Raw genomic sequence first — 15,571 nt, forward strand, 5'->3', positions numbered from 1 at the left:
CGACAGGCATATGAACAATGAACAGACAGACGGCAGAAACAGTGAGTTCCACTAAATCATTCATTTCATATCACCTGGAATAGATATTGGCGCTGAAAACACAGCTACAACACTACACGCACACAAAAGAAAGGAGACGCACAATGCGTAAAAGGCTCACACTGGGTCTCCCTAGAGTTGGGTCTCCGGCGTTCAAGTCCTCCTTGGTTATTCAGTTTAAAGTGGACGCTGTACAGCGCGCTACAAATGCATCACTAAGCAGCCAATGCGGCTGCTACACACACTGTCGTCAGTGTTAAAAAGTTCTGTGCTTCTCTGTGTCTGAACACTACGCCCCTGCTGTCTCAAGTCTTTTTTGTGGTGCCACCATGCGGCAACCGCGAGCAACAAGGCTGCTCAGTCTGTTTTATTTTTGTCCTGTTTTTTTTTCTTCAATGCTGCCCGCCGCCTTTTGGTAGCGAAAGAAGGAGCAGATAAATGAGGTGTACAAATCATGGTCTGCACCAGATAACAAACAACATGGAAAGAAAGAGAATGGGCGTACACTCAATTTCTGCGGAAGAAGCCAGCCCACAAAGAAAAAAAAAAAGAGCCATAGTTACATGCAGGGCAGAAAACATCAAAACACATACTCCCCAAGAAAGAAACCAAATACATAAAACTTACTGGCTTGATCTAACTGCAGATAAAAATGTTTCGGGTGATCATCGGGTGGCCACATCGTGAGTAACCAATTCTAATAGGGTATCGTACTTGAAAAGAATGAGATCTTGTATGCATTGGTTCTACACTGAGGGACTGCAATCGCTTTGTCATGTTAGTGCCCATAGTCTTTCGTGTTCTCCTATACTGCATATAAATTCTTTTTGTTTTATTTTGTACGATAATTGACGAAATTCAAAGGCGGGCAAATGACGAGACTCAAAGATGGGCAAAGCGGAGCGGCTGGGAAGGATAGGTAGCGATACCTGTCTTCAGTAGGCTTGTCAAATAAATAGCTGTGCATTTTTTTTAACCACCGCCCCACTCCCTAGACTTCTAACGTCTCTTTTCGTATGCGGATCCTATACCAAATCTACTCGGGGTTGTGGAGAAGTATATACTCTAGAGATATCTAATACAATCTCATTAAAAATGTAGCGCCGTAACCACAGAGCCACCACAGCGGCAGGATGGATTATAGGGTCGGACGTACCAAAGCAACTCAGGCCAAGAGGGACACCGTAGTAAGGGCTCCAAGTAATCTAGGCCACCTGTGGTTCTTTGAAGCGCACTGACTTCGCACAATACACGGGCCTTCAGCATTTCGCCTCCATCGAAATGCGACTGCCGCGACCGGGATCGAACACGTCCGGGACAGCAGCCGAGCGCCATAACCACTGAGCCACCCCAGCGTCAGGATGGTTTATGGGGTCTGACGTACCAAAACAACTCAGGCTATGAACGACACCATAGTGGAGGGCTGCAGGTAATTTAGACCACCTGTGGGTATTTAACGCGCACTGACATCGCACAATACACTGCCCTCTAGCGTTTAGCCTCCATCGATATGCGACAGCCGCGGCTCGGACCGAACCCGCGTCTTTCGGGCCAGCAACCGAGCACCGTAAGCACCGCCCCACCGCGACACGCACACACTGCCAGCTTTTCTTCTAGTGGGATTAGTAATGCATCCGCAGTAACAGTTTCTTCTTATCTTAGCCCCTAATCTACCTTAAAAAAGGTGCCCAGTCGGCACCGGACGGCAGATTTTGGTCGGAGTGTAAGTCTTTTCTTTGTAATACAGAAGGAGGCAGATCTCTCCGGAAATGTTCTCGTTCCAGTGCTTACAAAGTGCCGTATAACGTGCGTAATAAAAATGAGATAAATACCATTTTCCTGTGTTTAAGTTGGACAGACAAAACAGTCGGTGGAAAAACAACGAAATACACAGTTGCCTTACTGGAGGGCTTCAGAATATTTTGGATCACGTGGATAATTTTACCGTGCACTGACATCGCACAGCGCGCGAATTCTTTTCCGTTTCACCTCCATTTAAAGTAAGCCTCCAATCCCGGGTTCTACCCGCATCCTCGGGTTCTCCAGCCGAGCGCCCCAATCACTGAGCCATTTCGGAGGGCGGAAGGGATGCTAGTACCACTGCATGTGCGACAAGAAGGTATTTTGACGCTATGAGAAACCTAGGACGCAATGACAAACGGCTGTCCCAAGTAATTTTCCACCAAATTGGTGCGGAAATTAGGCCCATGTTCTGGCGGAGTTGTACACGTCTGCTCCGTAGCGCTTATTATCCAATGCAATGTAAGGCTCGCATAAGGAATTATGCTCAACTTGCTTTTAAAACCGTAGATTATCGCCCTACCCCCGCCCCCACCAATCAGGCGCTCGTCTACTGAACCGAAGAACCCGGGTTCGAACCCGACTACGGCGGCCGCATTTCGATGGAGGCAAGGCCCGTGTGCTGTGTGGTGTCAGTCCACGTTAAAGATCCCCTGATGGTCATTATTATTCCGGAGACCTCAACCGCAGCAAGCCTTTCTTCCTTTGTTTTTTCACTCCCTCCTTGATCGCTTCCCTTACGGCGCGGTTCCGGTGTCCACCGAGATTTGGAAGATAGTTGCTGAGTCATTTCCTCTGCTCAAAACCAACCATTTGCCTCCTGATCCTGGGTTCCTCATTGTAGACGTCTGAGTGGGCGTTGGCTTAAAACAGCACCTGACAATCATGGCAGGCGGTAGCAGAGCGAAATGACACCTGCCACGGCGAGAGCGGAGGAACGGACAAGCTGAAGGTGGCTGCCACTGAAAGATCCCGGAGAGTAGCTAGCAGCGTAATACGCAACCTTCCAGCTGTGCGAGGTGGAGTGCGAAGAGCTGCGCTGAAACTTCGCATTGCCAACTATCGTGATGGACCCTCAATTTTTGTGGTTTCATTCATTTAGCGTAAACAGGGAATCGCTTGTTCGCTCTCAGCTGGCACTCCACATGAGAAAGATGATAGATGTGCTGGGTACGCATAGTGTACTAAAGCAAGTTTGAGAACTATGATCCATATTCAACCAATGTCCAGTAGTATGATGTACGATTTTCTTGCAACACTTTATTGTGACATGTACTGAAAAATGTGTTCTTTATTTGAATGTCGAACTGCAAAGGAGCAGCTTAGATACAAGAACAGACACCACAGGATGAAATCAATACAGGAGACTCGTCGCGAACTGCTGTGCCAATTTTATTACAACATGCAGATGTCAGCAGCCCGAATTTCATCATTCTAACTGTAAGCAAGTATTTGGAAACGAGCTCTTCGTAGCGACACTGGTTTCGACCCGCAGTTGTCATGGATCTTTCAACCAAATGACGCTCCATTAGAAAAGGGGCGGGCACTGAGCGGCCAAACCACCTTTAGTCGTGAGTTTATCAATGTGAAACCATTATATGCCTAATCGGGAACGAAATGCGGCGTCAGCGCTTATCACCTGCTCTGCTCCCAAAAGTACCAGATGACTCCGCCGTGATATCAATGAAAACCGAAATTTCTTCCCAAGGTGCTGGGAATTTCACCCAGATCTTTCAGATTTCGAGGCGAGCATATAATTAAAGGCCATAAAATCGCATCGTATATGCGCAGCCTTACGACTGTATGCTAATGAGTAGGTGTGTCATTACAAAGGAAGAGAAGATAATATCAAGGTAACTAAAATAAAAGAAATTAAGATAAAAAACGATGCTTTCGCATTAAAAGCACTTAAATAGACGTAAGAGCCCTCCGCTACGTTTGCGACATACCTTCTTTTGTATACAAACTCACTTTGAGACAAATATCGAAGCAGTGATGCTGTGTCCAGCTGTAAAATGTCACATGTTAGCAAGACAATGCAGCAGTTTGCAATGCTGATAAAGAATAAAACCTGCGAAATCTTACATTTACCTCTCTTCACTTGTAACGAAGTCATTATTATTGGATGCCCGTAAGATTTCGAAAACGATATGTCTTGCATGACGGCTAACCATGGACGCTTATGTTGTAAGGCGCATGGGATTGTACACCAGTGGCAGGAGCATATTCCTGAAAACGGCACAATTCTGACGATTTCACTGCCCGTGAACGGATAAGTGCTATCTGAGCCTCTCCTTACCTAAACACGCGAATTAGCACAGGATGCTCTTTTTCTCTTTTTCTGAAACGCAGCATAAGGGCACATGTCACAATTGAAGGCTATTTCCCTTTTGTAAATTCGCTTGTGCCGAGTGAAGTTTGAATAGTCTCCAGTTGAAAAGGGGAAGATATCGCACTATAACGGTCTTTCGCCAGTGTGTATACGCTTATGTCGAGTGAGGTTGCCAAAGCTAGCAGCTGCAAAAGTGCACACGTCGCAAATGAAGGGTTTCTCGCCGGTATGCTTTCGCTTGTGCTCAGCTAGATTGTCACAGCGAGCAGTTGTAAAAGTGCACATGTCGCACGTGAAGAGTGTTTCCTTAGTGTGCCTGCGCTTGTGCCGAGCTAAAGTTCTAGAGTCTGCAGTTGTAAAAGCGCACATTTCACACTTTAAGAATTTCTTACCAGAGTGCATACTATCGTGTTGATTGACATTTACCGATTCCGCAGCTGTAGGACACGTGTTTCGGTTGAAGTTGCTTTCGCCTGTGTGCACACTATTGTGTGGAAGGAGGCATTCAAAATCTGCAGGTGTGAAAGTACAAGTGTTGCGGCTGAACGGGCTTTCGTCAATGTGCGTAGTGTAATGTTGAGTGACACTTCCAGACTCTGCTGGTGTAAAATTGCCCGTGTCGCGATTAGAGAGGCTTTCGCCAGTGTGCGTACACTCGTGGCGAGTTAACCTTGCAGAGTCTGCAGTTGCAGAAGGGCACAAGAGATACTCACACGGTCGTCCTTCTATGTGGCACCGCATCTCACGCTTATCCTCGCACTTCGCAAACTCCGCAGGGTCCTCGGAGCGTTTAGATGGCTCTCCTCCTGTCTCAGCGTGCATGTGTCTCGTAACCTCGGCAAAGTTCGCTGAAATGTAGGCGCTGGAGGGGCAGCTGTACACATCTCTTTTCAATGTTGGTGGCTGTCTGCCGAACGAATTCTGTTCTATGAGTCAATACAGGTGCCATGCTTCTTTGCTGGTAGTGTTCACCGCCTTTCTATGCTGGTTTTTGTCTTAGAATGAGCCCAGAACACAACTTCCGTCGTGCTAGTCTGGAAAGCACACCGCTTCTGCAAATAAAATTGATGAAATGTGTAGCGTTAGGGAAAATCCGTTTTCCCTAATCCGTTTTTCCTTAAATAGTTCAAGCATGCCAGGTTGTTGGTTGCATCGAAGCACAATTCGCGCTAAGATCCATGCAAAAATAACATGATTCGCGGACACTTTTATTAAACGCACCACGTCAACTACATTTCTAGTATTAAGGAGAGGATGCATGCAGGCTTTCAAAATAGTACTCGTACTGTATCTACCGTCGTATGCTGATAAGGCAGCTCTGATATCACACCCAACCTAGAAAACGCTGTGCACGACATTGTGCTCGTAAAAACCAGTGTATGTGGCGGAGTTTGACGTTGACGTCTTTTGTAACGCTCTAGCCCTTGAAGCCTGAAGCGGTCAGTTGTCCAAGTTTTGTGCAAAACCGTGCATGTACTACCGTATTCTATGTGCATTGATGCGATAAACTTGGAGCTGTTTTCCTCCTGCACGTCAGCCATAACGAAAAAAAAACTTCGCATTTAGGTTGAGAAATTTTCTTTGCATGTAGAATTCGTATTACAATGAGCACTTAGCGATACCTATCGGCTCATCACACAACTCAGATCATGCCTGCAAGTCTCATATACTATGAAAACGAAGCACGAGCTCTCGAGCAAAAGTTTGACAGTCATAACCCACACGTGCAACACAGTACAACTTGTCAGTATTAGTAGCAGGCGTGGTGGTGCAAACATTTTAATGAAATTGTTTAGGAGGTTGTAGCGCTGGGTGGAGCTGTCAGCAGACTAGAACAATCTGAGGAGATTGAGCAATCAGCAGATCTAAAAGTAGCTATAAATCATCAAAAAGAATCGAAAGATTAAGAAAGAAAAAATTGCACACAGAAAGCACAGATTATTCATCTAACATTTTAGGATGCATTCGACGTACCAGTATATCGAGAGTGACTGCTAGAGAACGTCAGAATTAAAACATAGGTTCTCGGTAAATGTCCTTGAAGGAAGGAAGGAAGGAAGGAAGAAAGGAAGAAAGAAAGAAAGAAAGAAAGAAAGAAAGAAAGAAAGAAAGAAAGAAAGAAAGAAAGAAAGAAAGAAAGATAGAAAGATAGAAAGATAGAAAGAAAGAAAGAAAGGAAGGAAGGAAGGAAGGAAGGAAGGAAGGAAGGAAGGAAGGAAGGAAGGAAGGAAGGAAGGAAGGAAGGAAGGAAGGAAGGAAGGAAGGAAGGAAGGAAGGAAGGAAGGAAGGAAAAACTATTTTCGCAAATGCTTTCTCCTGCGGATTGGGGTCATTTTCAGAGACGTCTTGTTTCTATCCCGAGGAGCCTTCTCTGTCGAAGTCGTCCGCCTCTGATCAATGGTCGGTTGCCCTCAGTCCAGGGCTCCACTGGCCACTGCCGCCCGTTGAGCTCGCTGTACCAGACCTTGTTGGTCTTCACAGCGATCGCTGGACAAGCAGAGTCTCCCATTGCTCCGCACTCGGGTTTTGTATTTTGGGGACCAAGTCTATGTTTTGGCAGGCCCATGTGATGTGATATAGAGTAGGTTTTTCGTCGCCTCAGGGACATTTGTCCGTGTATATCGTAGGGTGCGTTTTGTGTAGTATATGTAGGTTTGGGAAAGAGCCTGTTTTTAATTGTCTCCAAGTGACAGCTTCTTCTCTGCTGAGAGATTTGTGCGGCGGGAGATATCGCATTCTTCTGCCTCTATAGTTTTGTAGTATGGCCGAGTATTCCCTAGGTGCTGGCGAGAGTTCCGCGGTCTCGTCGGATGCTGGGAAAGTAATGTATCCTCGAGCTATCCTTTCGGCCTCTTGGTTCCCTGCCACCCCCGTGTGCCTCGGTACCCACACAACTTTGGTGAGATCTTGTCGTTTTGTTCTTCCTGGTTTTTAATTCTGTCGCTCGCTGAGAGGAGTATACGGAGCGCGCGACGACCTATCCTGCCACCATGTAATTTCGGCAGGCTGTTCGAGAGTCCGTGAGTATTGTTAGCGACCGCCCGGTTCTATAGACCTCCGCCACGGCTAGAGCAACGGCTACTTCCTCGGACTCCGCAGCTGTGCAGCCACGAAGAGACGCGCTGGTCATTTCGCGTAAAGACGAATCGACCACCGCCGCGCCACAGCGATTTTGGTATCTCCTTCTCTCCAAGACGCGTCAGCATACACGGTCGTGGCTTGAAAAGCGTATGTTTTCTCGATGAATTCGGCCCTCGCTTCTCTTCTGCCTCAATGGAGGTTGGGATCCATGTTTTTATGCGAAGCATATTGCTAGACCTACCACTCACGCCGTCGCCGTGGGACCCCCACGTGACACCGTGACGTCACAGCACGTGACACCGTGACGTCACACCACGTGACATCGGATGAGAGAGCCGGCCTCCACCTCGCGCCGTCGCCGTGGGACCCCTAGCCGTCACGCCACGTGACACCGTGACGTCACACCACGTGACATCGGATGAGAGAGCCGGCCTCCACCACCGTGGCCTCCACCTCGCGCCGTCGCCGTGGGACCCCTAGCCGTCACACCCGCGCATTCCCGCGCATTTCGAACGCGCGTTCACACTCGGTGTAGGTGAAACGCTCGCTCCACCGGGCAGGCAGGCGCGGCTTCCGTGGCAATCCAGGCGCTCACCCAACGCGCGTCTCGGGGTTAGTCGGCGTTCCGCTGTAGCCATGCCGTTGTCTTCCCCCACGACGAAGGCTTCTAGTGGTTGTATTAAAATGACCAAGTATTCAACCAAAGAAAGCCATGTATTACCAAGCCTAGCCAGTAATATGCTTCGCATTCCCCAGGCTTAGCCAAGCTGAGCCTCAGCAATTTTTTGGTATTGAGTTGCTTGCGAAACGAAGTACTCGAAGACAACAGATTTATAACTGTAAGCGAGTCTTTGTGTTTTAAGGTGTCTTTGTGTTTTAAGGTGAAAGACCTTTACTGGCTCATCGTTGTCGTGAACAAAATATGTCCCGCTTTTCATGGGTGTCCACCGAGATATGTGTACAGTTAGTGCGTAATTTCCTTTCCTCAAATACAATTTTCATTTTGCTTCATTGCGGCCTCTCTCTCTCTCTTTCTTCTTTCACTCCCACTTCCTCCCTTCCTGTACGGTGCGTTTCAGGTGTCCACCGAGATGACAGAGAATTACGGTCAGATTTCCTTTGCTCAAAAAGAGTTGCGTTCAAAGTTCAAGGCATCGCGCCGAACGGGTGGTGGCGTTCCGTGGACTCCCTGGCAGCGCTACAACACGCTGTCGTGTCCCGCGCCTAAAGGCGAAGATTTAGTGTCATTAATTGGCAGTTAATTATTATTTAGTCATTAATCAGTAATTAGGCATTAATTAGTGATTCTTTAGTACTTATTATTTAGTCATTATTATGTGTGACGCCATATAGTGGTGACGTCACCAGTGCCACAGAAGAAGTCAAAGGGAAAACGCTTTTGCCTCTATGCACTATAGACAGTCAAAGTGCCCCCTGAATTTTTGTGAGCAAGGAGGGCATTGGTTTTTTTAATAATATAAAAAAGCTGTGGTGAGTCCAACTTAACTGAAACACCTAGTATATCTGCGGGAACGACATGATTCACTTCAGAAAAAGGTGCACACATAAACGGGAGAAAAAGAGTAGTTAAGGAGGAAATTTCCTCCTGGATGCCGTAGACACTGGGATTTTAATATAGGAATTCAAAAAGAGGAGAAAATAGATAAATTCATTGCATTCTGGTGCCCGCGATGCTGTAGATGCTGTAGATTCAATAAACACCATTATGGAGCTCGGCGCGGCATAGCCTGCATAATTAAATGCCAGAAGTTTTTTCAATTTTACAGATCTTTATTTTTTTAAATGTGAGAAGTACGGGGGTGTGCAGACTGTACAGCAAAACTGAGATTACAAACTCATTAGGTATGAATAAGTGCACAAGTAACCTAAAGTTAACTAGTCACTTTTTGACATCTGAGGCGCAAGGTTGGTAATTCAAAATTGATTGGTTTGGTTCGATTTTATGGGGTCTAATGTCCCAAAGCGGCTCAGGCTATGAAGGACGCCGTAGTGGAGGACTCCGGATAATTCGACCACCTGGGGTGCTTTAACGTCCACTGACATCATCTTTCGCTTACATTTAAATGTGACCGCCATAGCCGGGATCAAACTCGCGTCGTTTGGTTCAGCAGCCGAGCACCATAACTACTGCGCCTACGCGGTGGCTCGTAGAGAACAAAACTGTCGAGCCCACATTTAACCAACCTCAGGGTAGCTCAGATTGCGTTCGTTGCATCCGAAGTTCCTAGTAAGCGGACTTTCCCAGGAAGCGAATCTCATAGTAAGCGGGAACAAGCACTTGTTCCTCAGAAACGGTCATCATCCGCGTCGGCTTATTCAAAGTAAACCATATCACGGCGGGGTGGAGACCACCCCGGCCGAGACCCCCAAGGAGGTCCAGGCCGAACACCATCTGGCCGAGACCCCTGAGGAGGACCCAGCCGCAGTGCCTGCTGCAGACAGCCCGACCACCTCGGCTGCCGGCGCGGAGGCGGAGGGCTCCCTGGAGCTCTTCGCGTTCGGCTCGCCCTCGTCCCCGACCGTCTCAGACACAACGGGGGCGTTCTCTCCCGAGTCGCTCGCACCTTTCGGTTCGGCTGACGAGCTGAGCCGGGACTCCGAGTCCTCCAACTCCTCGACCGAGGAGGGTGGGCCCATCGACAGCGGCTCTGTGCTGCGCCTCACGGGGGACCTCACCTGTGAGCAGCGCGCGGCCCTCACCACGTCGACCGACCAGGGCCTGCCCCGTCGTACGCCCCGTCGACCACCGCCCGGGGAGGAGGACGGGCGACGAACCGCCAGCCTGGCCGCCTCGAACGCCCCCGACGCGTCGGAGTCGGCATCCGGAACACCGCTCGCTTCAGTGTCGATGAGCCAGCCACTTGACCTGCGCGCGCCCCCCGTTGAGGATATGGACACGGGTAAGCTCGCGGGGAAGCACGCCAGGCAGGAAAGCTCTGATGATAACTTAGATGGCGCTGCCCCGCCCCACGCAAAAAAGTCCACACCCAGCTCCGCTCATGGCGGGGCTACTTAGACGTGTCACCACTACGTCGGCACCCTGTCTTACCATAATGGCGTTAGTGCATCTCCTCTCCCTGAATGTTCAGGGATTTCGATCGCCGGACAAGCAGAGAGAGGTGATGCACTTCGCCCGCGCACAGGGCGTCGACATCCTGTTTTTGCAAGAGTGTAACTTACGCTGCCCACGCGAGGTCACTGATTTTAAGTCGCGTTTTTGCGTTGAAGCTTTTTTTTCGTTAACCTGTTCTGTTTCGTGCGGTGTTGCCGTCGTTTTTGTCAATAGTTCCCTTCGCTCTGGCGCGCATTGCACCTACGGCGTGGATGGCCGCACCCTCGCGGTCGACTTCTTCCTCGGTGGCATGCGCGTCAGAGCGTTGGTGGTTTACGCGCCAGCCCGCCACTCCGACTCTTCTAGCTTCTTTGATTCGCTAGATTCTTTTATGTTAGATTGTTACCCTTGCTTTCTCGTTGGCGATTTTAACTGTGTTCTGGATCCCGTACGAGACGTTCGCGGTCGAGGCCAGGGGCGACCCTACGCCGGGGCCCGGTCTCTGCGGGATATTTGTATTCAGTTTGGTTTGACCGACGCGTGGGTTAAGCTTCACGATGGTTGTTTTGGTGGAACTTGGTAGCGGGGCAGCTCAGCGAGCAGAATTGACAAGTTCTTGTTCCCTCGAGAGCTCGAGTGTTTATTGGTGGCCTACAATGTGCTCGCGTTCCCCCCGGGTACACCGCGCATTAGCGACCATCGACCACTGTCAGCAGTACTGGACATGGGCGAGCGCGCCCCACGTTTGGAAGCGAGGCGTATGGACCCATGTCTGCTGACAGATTGGTCGAGCGTGATAGCCCTTGAACATGCGCTGGGGAACCCGGGTGGACGCGACGCGACGCGCATTACCTGGGACGAGCGAAAAGCGGCATGGCGCGCGCTCCTTATCACCGAAGGGCGCCAACGCCGTAGGCGAATAACGGGCGAAATTAACATCACTCTCGCTCGTATACGCGCCGTGCAGCGTGGCGCGCCGCTTACTTTCGCCATGCGCGATTACTTGAACATCTTGAAGGCGCGCTACCGCACACTCCTGCGTCAGTCATCGCGGACAGCAAGTAGGGCGCTCGTACAGGGCCGACCGGTTTCCGATTCGACCGTATTACGCCAAGTACGGGCAGGTAGCCTTGACGAGGAGCGACAGGCCCGCGTGGAGGAGGTAGTTTTGCCGGACGGTACCAGGAGCAGCAGCGCGGCTGACATCTCTGACGCATTTACGCGTCACTTTTCGCAGCTGTTTGCTTCCGAGGCCGAAAGGCGGGACGACGCCTCTTTCACGGACTCCCTCCGTAGTTTCTGCGCTACGCTACCGCAGGTCCCGAGCGATCTCGGCGCGCAGCTGAGCGCTCCCGTAGGCGCGGAAGAGCTCTTCGCCACCGTTAAGGGCATGAACGCCGCCTCAGCTCCAGGCCCTGAAGGTATCCCCATCAGCTTTTATGCTAGGTTTTACACCGTCCTGGAGGATCACCTCCTCCGGATGGTGAACGCCTTCGTCAGGGACGGCGAGAGGCCGGAGTCTTTTCGCGAGAGCCGCGTAGTGCTCATCCTGAAGCCCGGCGGGTGTCGATCTGACCCGCAGGCGTGGCGCCCGATCACTCTGCTAAACGCAGACTACAAGATCGTGGCGTCACTGCTGGCTAAAAGGTTGAGTAAGGTTTTATCGGTGCTCGTAAGCCCTGCGCAGACCTGCAGCGTGCCTGGACGCTCGGTATTCTCGTCTCTCGCACTAACGCGTGACTTGTTCACGTTCACCTCGAGAACAGGAATTCCGGGTTGTTTTGTCTCTCTCGATCAGGCTAAAGCCTTCGATCGGGTCGAGCACCGATACCTTTTTGGAGTTCTCGGGGCTTTCGGCTTTCCGCCGGAGTTCGTAGAGCGGTTGGAGCGGCTGTACTCCGATCTTACAGCTTGCTTGCTCTTCAACGGGGCGTTGTCCGCACGTTTCGGGATAGAGCGCGGTATTCGCCAGGGTTGTCCCCTGTCACCTATGCTCTTCGTGTTATGTTTAGACCCGCTCTTGCGTCGCGTAGCAGAGTCTCCATCGATTCGCGGTTTCCCTTTGCCTGGCCAGGGCCAGGTGAAGGTGTCAGCGTACGCTGACGACGTGTCCTTGTTTCTGAGGGACGCGGACAGCTTCGTAGCGTTTGTACGGCTTTTTTCCAGTTACAGCGAGCTGTCCGGCGCCCTCCTCAACAGGGGCAAGAGCAAGGCTCTGCGTTTCGGGGCCTTCGCGTCGGACCTGCTGGGCGAGGTGGAGTGGGTCCCGGCTTGTAAGGTGCTTGGAGTCGTGTTCCTCTCCTCGGGGGAGGTAGCCCGCGACTCGTGGACCGAGTTGAGAGCGACCGCTGAGCGACGCCTGACAGTGGCAGCGCGTTTCCGCCTGTCGCTGTCGGAACGCGCGTTTATCATCAGGTCATCGGTGTGCGCGCCGCTCTATTGTATAGCTCGCGTCGCTTGTCCGCCGCGAACCTTTACGCGCCGCTTGGCCACTCTCTGTGGCTGTTTTTTTCTGGGCGGGAAAAACGGAGACCGTCGCTCGCGCGCTCCTCCGTCTTCCCACGCGCATGGGCGGGTTCAGCCTGCCCAACATGCGCACAATGTGCAGCGTGCTTGCTGTTAGAGGCGTCCGCGACCTGGTCGACGCCACCGACTACCCGGGAAGAGGGCTCCTCGCCTACCTTCTCGGGACTTGGTGGCGCCTCTTTTTTGGTGAACTCGTAGGTCCTTCAGCCGAACGGCAGCCGGCGTTCTTCCGGTATGTCTGTCGGACGGCCGAGTCTCTCACCGCCACCCTGCCCGAGGTCGACGTCTCTCAGACGCAGGCCTCCCGCGTTTGCGAGCTCCTTGCCATCCAGGAGGCTACACCTGAACAGCTAGAGCGGAGCAGGCGGGTACGGTGGCGAGACTTGACGTCACACTCGATACCACCAAACGTCCGCGACTTCGGCTGGCTGCGAGGCTGGAGAGTCCTCCCAACGGGGGTCCGCATCGCCGCGTGGGGCATCGCTCCTTCTTCTCGGTGTCCGCAGTGCGGTGCGACAGAGACTCTCGAACACGCGATTTTTGAGTGCGTCGTAGCGCGCACTTTTTGGAGGCTCATGTCGCGGTGTCGCTCATGTGTGGTGCGCGGTGTCGGTGCGCGTTCATCGTATTTAGTGAGCGTGCTTCCCCCCGCGATGCCTGGACATTATGGACCCTTTGAACATTCTGTGCTGTGAATGATTTTGTGTGAACGGCGACAGCAGTCGCCGTCGTGTTCTTGTTTCATAGCTTGTTTGTACCGAGCGACACTAGTCGCTGCCTTGTTGTTTTTGTCTTTGTGAGGGACTATGGTCCCTTTGTATGAATAATCAGTCCAATAAACTTCTCTTCAAGGCTTTAACGTCCACTGACATCATCTTTGGCCTGCATTTAAATGTGACCGCCTTAGCCGTGATCAAACTCGCGTCGTTTGGTTTAGCAGCCGACTACCATAACCGTACCATAACCGGTGGCTCGTAGAGAACTAAACAGTCGAGCCCACTTTTAACGAACCTCAGGGTAGCTCAGATTGCGTTCGTTGCATCCGAAGTTCCTAGTAAGCGGACTTTCCCAGGAAGCGAATTCCATAGTAAGCGGAACAAGCATTTGTTCCTCAGAAACGTACGTTATCCGCGTCGGCTTCTTGAAAGTAAACCATATCAAGGCGCTTTCCAAGCTCCGCTGAGCGGGCATACGTATGTTTCCGCCCGAGACCAAGCAATAAGGTGCTTGAAGAACACGATTTAACTAATTGGGGTTAAAGCGTTCACGCCAACCGGTGGCAACTTGGCATGCTCATCGGCAGATTCCTGGCAGTCGGGGATCGGTCTTCACGTACAGTGGCTTCGTCAGCGTATAGCTCTGCAACGACGCCATCGAAGTCATCCCAGGCAAAGTCATGCCCTTCCATCTGTGCACATGCGTCAAATCATGCGCGTATTCAACAGCATCTTATTTCGTTTCTTGGACCATGAACTCAGCTTCAGAGAAAAAGTTTTGTTGTGCACTCCGCCGTAAGCCGCATTCACACGGCCTCGTTCATTTCCTCACCAGCGAACAAAGATATCCGAACCGGTACATCGCCCCTTCAGTATCATTTGGTATGAGTATGCGCTGTATATAGCGCCGATGCTGGGACATCTTGAGCGCGTGAAAGACTCCCATTTCGGGTGGCTGAATCTTGCACTTTTAATTCGGTGGCGAGAAGATCATTGGCACCCCATTCAGAGAAAGCAACACGTGATGCATCGCAAACTTATCATGACAGAGCAGAAGCTCCGTAAAGAGGAAGACGATCAGCAGTTGGAGCAGCAGACCCGACGCGAGGCGCGAGACGCCAGAGGCTCCTATGTTTTTCGCCATGTCATGGATGAATTCACTAGCCACTCGACAAGATAATCGTGAATCGCCCTTATGAATGTCATGCTTAATTTCACGCTGCACGAATTATAACGAAAAGTGAGGCATTATGCAGGACTTTCAGCTCGGCTTGAAGCGTACGAAAGCGGTCGTCCCAGAATATCAGTTAGCTGAACTTGCCGATAAGAGTGAACAACAGCCTGTCTTAGCCGTTCTTGCTCGTTAACGCGAAATTATCGGTGCCTTCCACCAGCTCAGGTGTCGCCTTCCGAGGCATTTGTTTTGGACGGCATGGTTCGGTAAAACCCACTTCGTCGTTAATGTGTCACCTTTCGTACTCAATATCTTGGTCCCCACATACGCTCAGAGGGCTGTTGCCACGAAGGGTCAGAGGCTCTCTTTAAAATCCGTGCTTACCGGATAAGCGGGTTTTTCGACTGCGTGGCCGCACTTATGGTTCCTCTCCGTTCGTTCTTACCTAGTGCAGCTGTGATGGTTTTTTTATCTGAAATGCAGTCCCCATTGCCCTTCTGCAAATTTAGAGAGTAGCTCTACCGCCCGTTCGCAGTAAGCGAACGTTCGTTATAATGCAGTCGTTATTGGCGGACTCGACTTGATATCTACGGGCATAAAGTTTTCTCATTTGCTACATATACGGTGCGCATAAGGCAGGCGTGATGGTATATAGATGCCTGGTTTTGAGGATTGCATTGTAATGTAGAAACTTTATTGATCTAAAAGATTAGTGGAGCGGCATGAATGGCCCCCTAACGGAGGGCGACCTTTCCCACCCAATCCGCAAGCTCGGCTGCGTGTTCTTGTCATGTTCCGTCAGGAGCTTAAGCCAGGCCCCCCGGAGGGAG

At 50.9% G+C, this 15,571-nt stretch overlaps 1 protein-coding gene across 1 annotated transcript in view; it reads left to right on the forward strand.

Annotated features, from left to right (window-relative positions):
- Nucleotides 1-15,201, forward strand: part of LOC149336555 (uncharacterized) — a 58,129-nt gene extending 42,928 nt beyond the window's left edge. The window contains exons 2-4 of the mRNA XM_089554169.1: nucleotides 9,621-10,173; nucleotides 13,050-13,286; nucleotides 15,191-15,201. Coding sequence (XP_089410295.1) covers nucleotides 9,621-10,173; nucleotides 13,050-13,286; nucleotides 15,191-15,201 — 801 coding nt within the window. The remainder of the gene's footprint in view (nucleotides 1-9,620; nucleotides 10,174-13,049; nucleotides 13,287-15,190) is intronic.
- Nucleotides 15,202-15,571: the final 370 nt, after the last annotated feature.

Source organism: Amblyomma mixtum, chromosome 7 (genome assembly GCF_055824585.1).
Source record: "Amblyomma mixtum isolate Tamu chromosome 7, ASM5582458v1, whole genome shotgun sequence".
NCBI classification, from domain to species: domain Eukaryota; kingdom Metazoa; phylum Arthropoda; class Arachnida; order Ixodida; family Ixodidae; genus Amblyomma; species Amblyomma mixtum.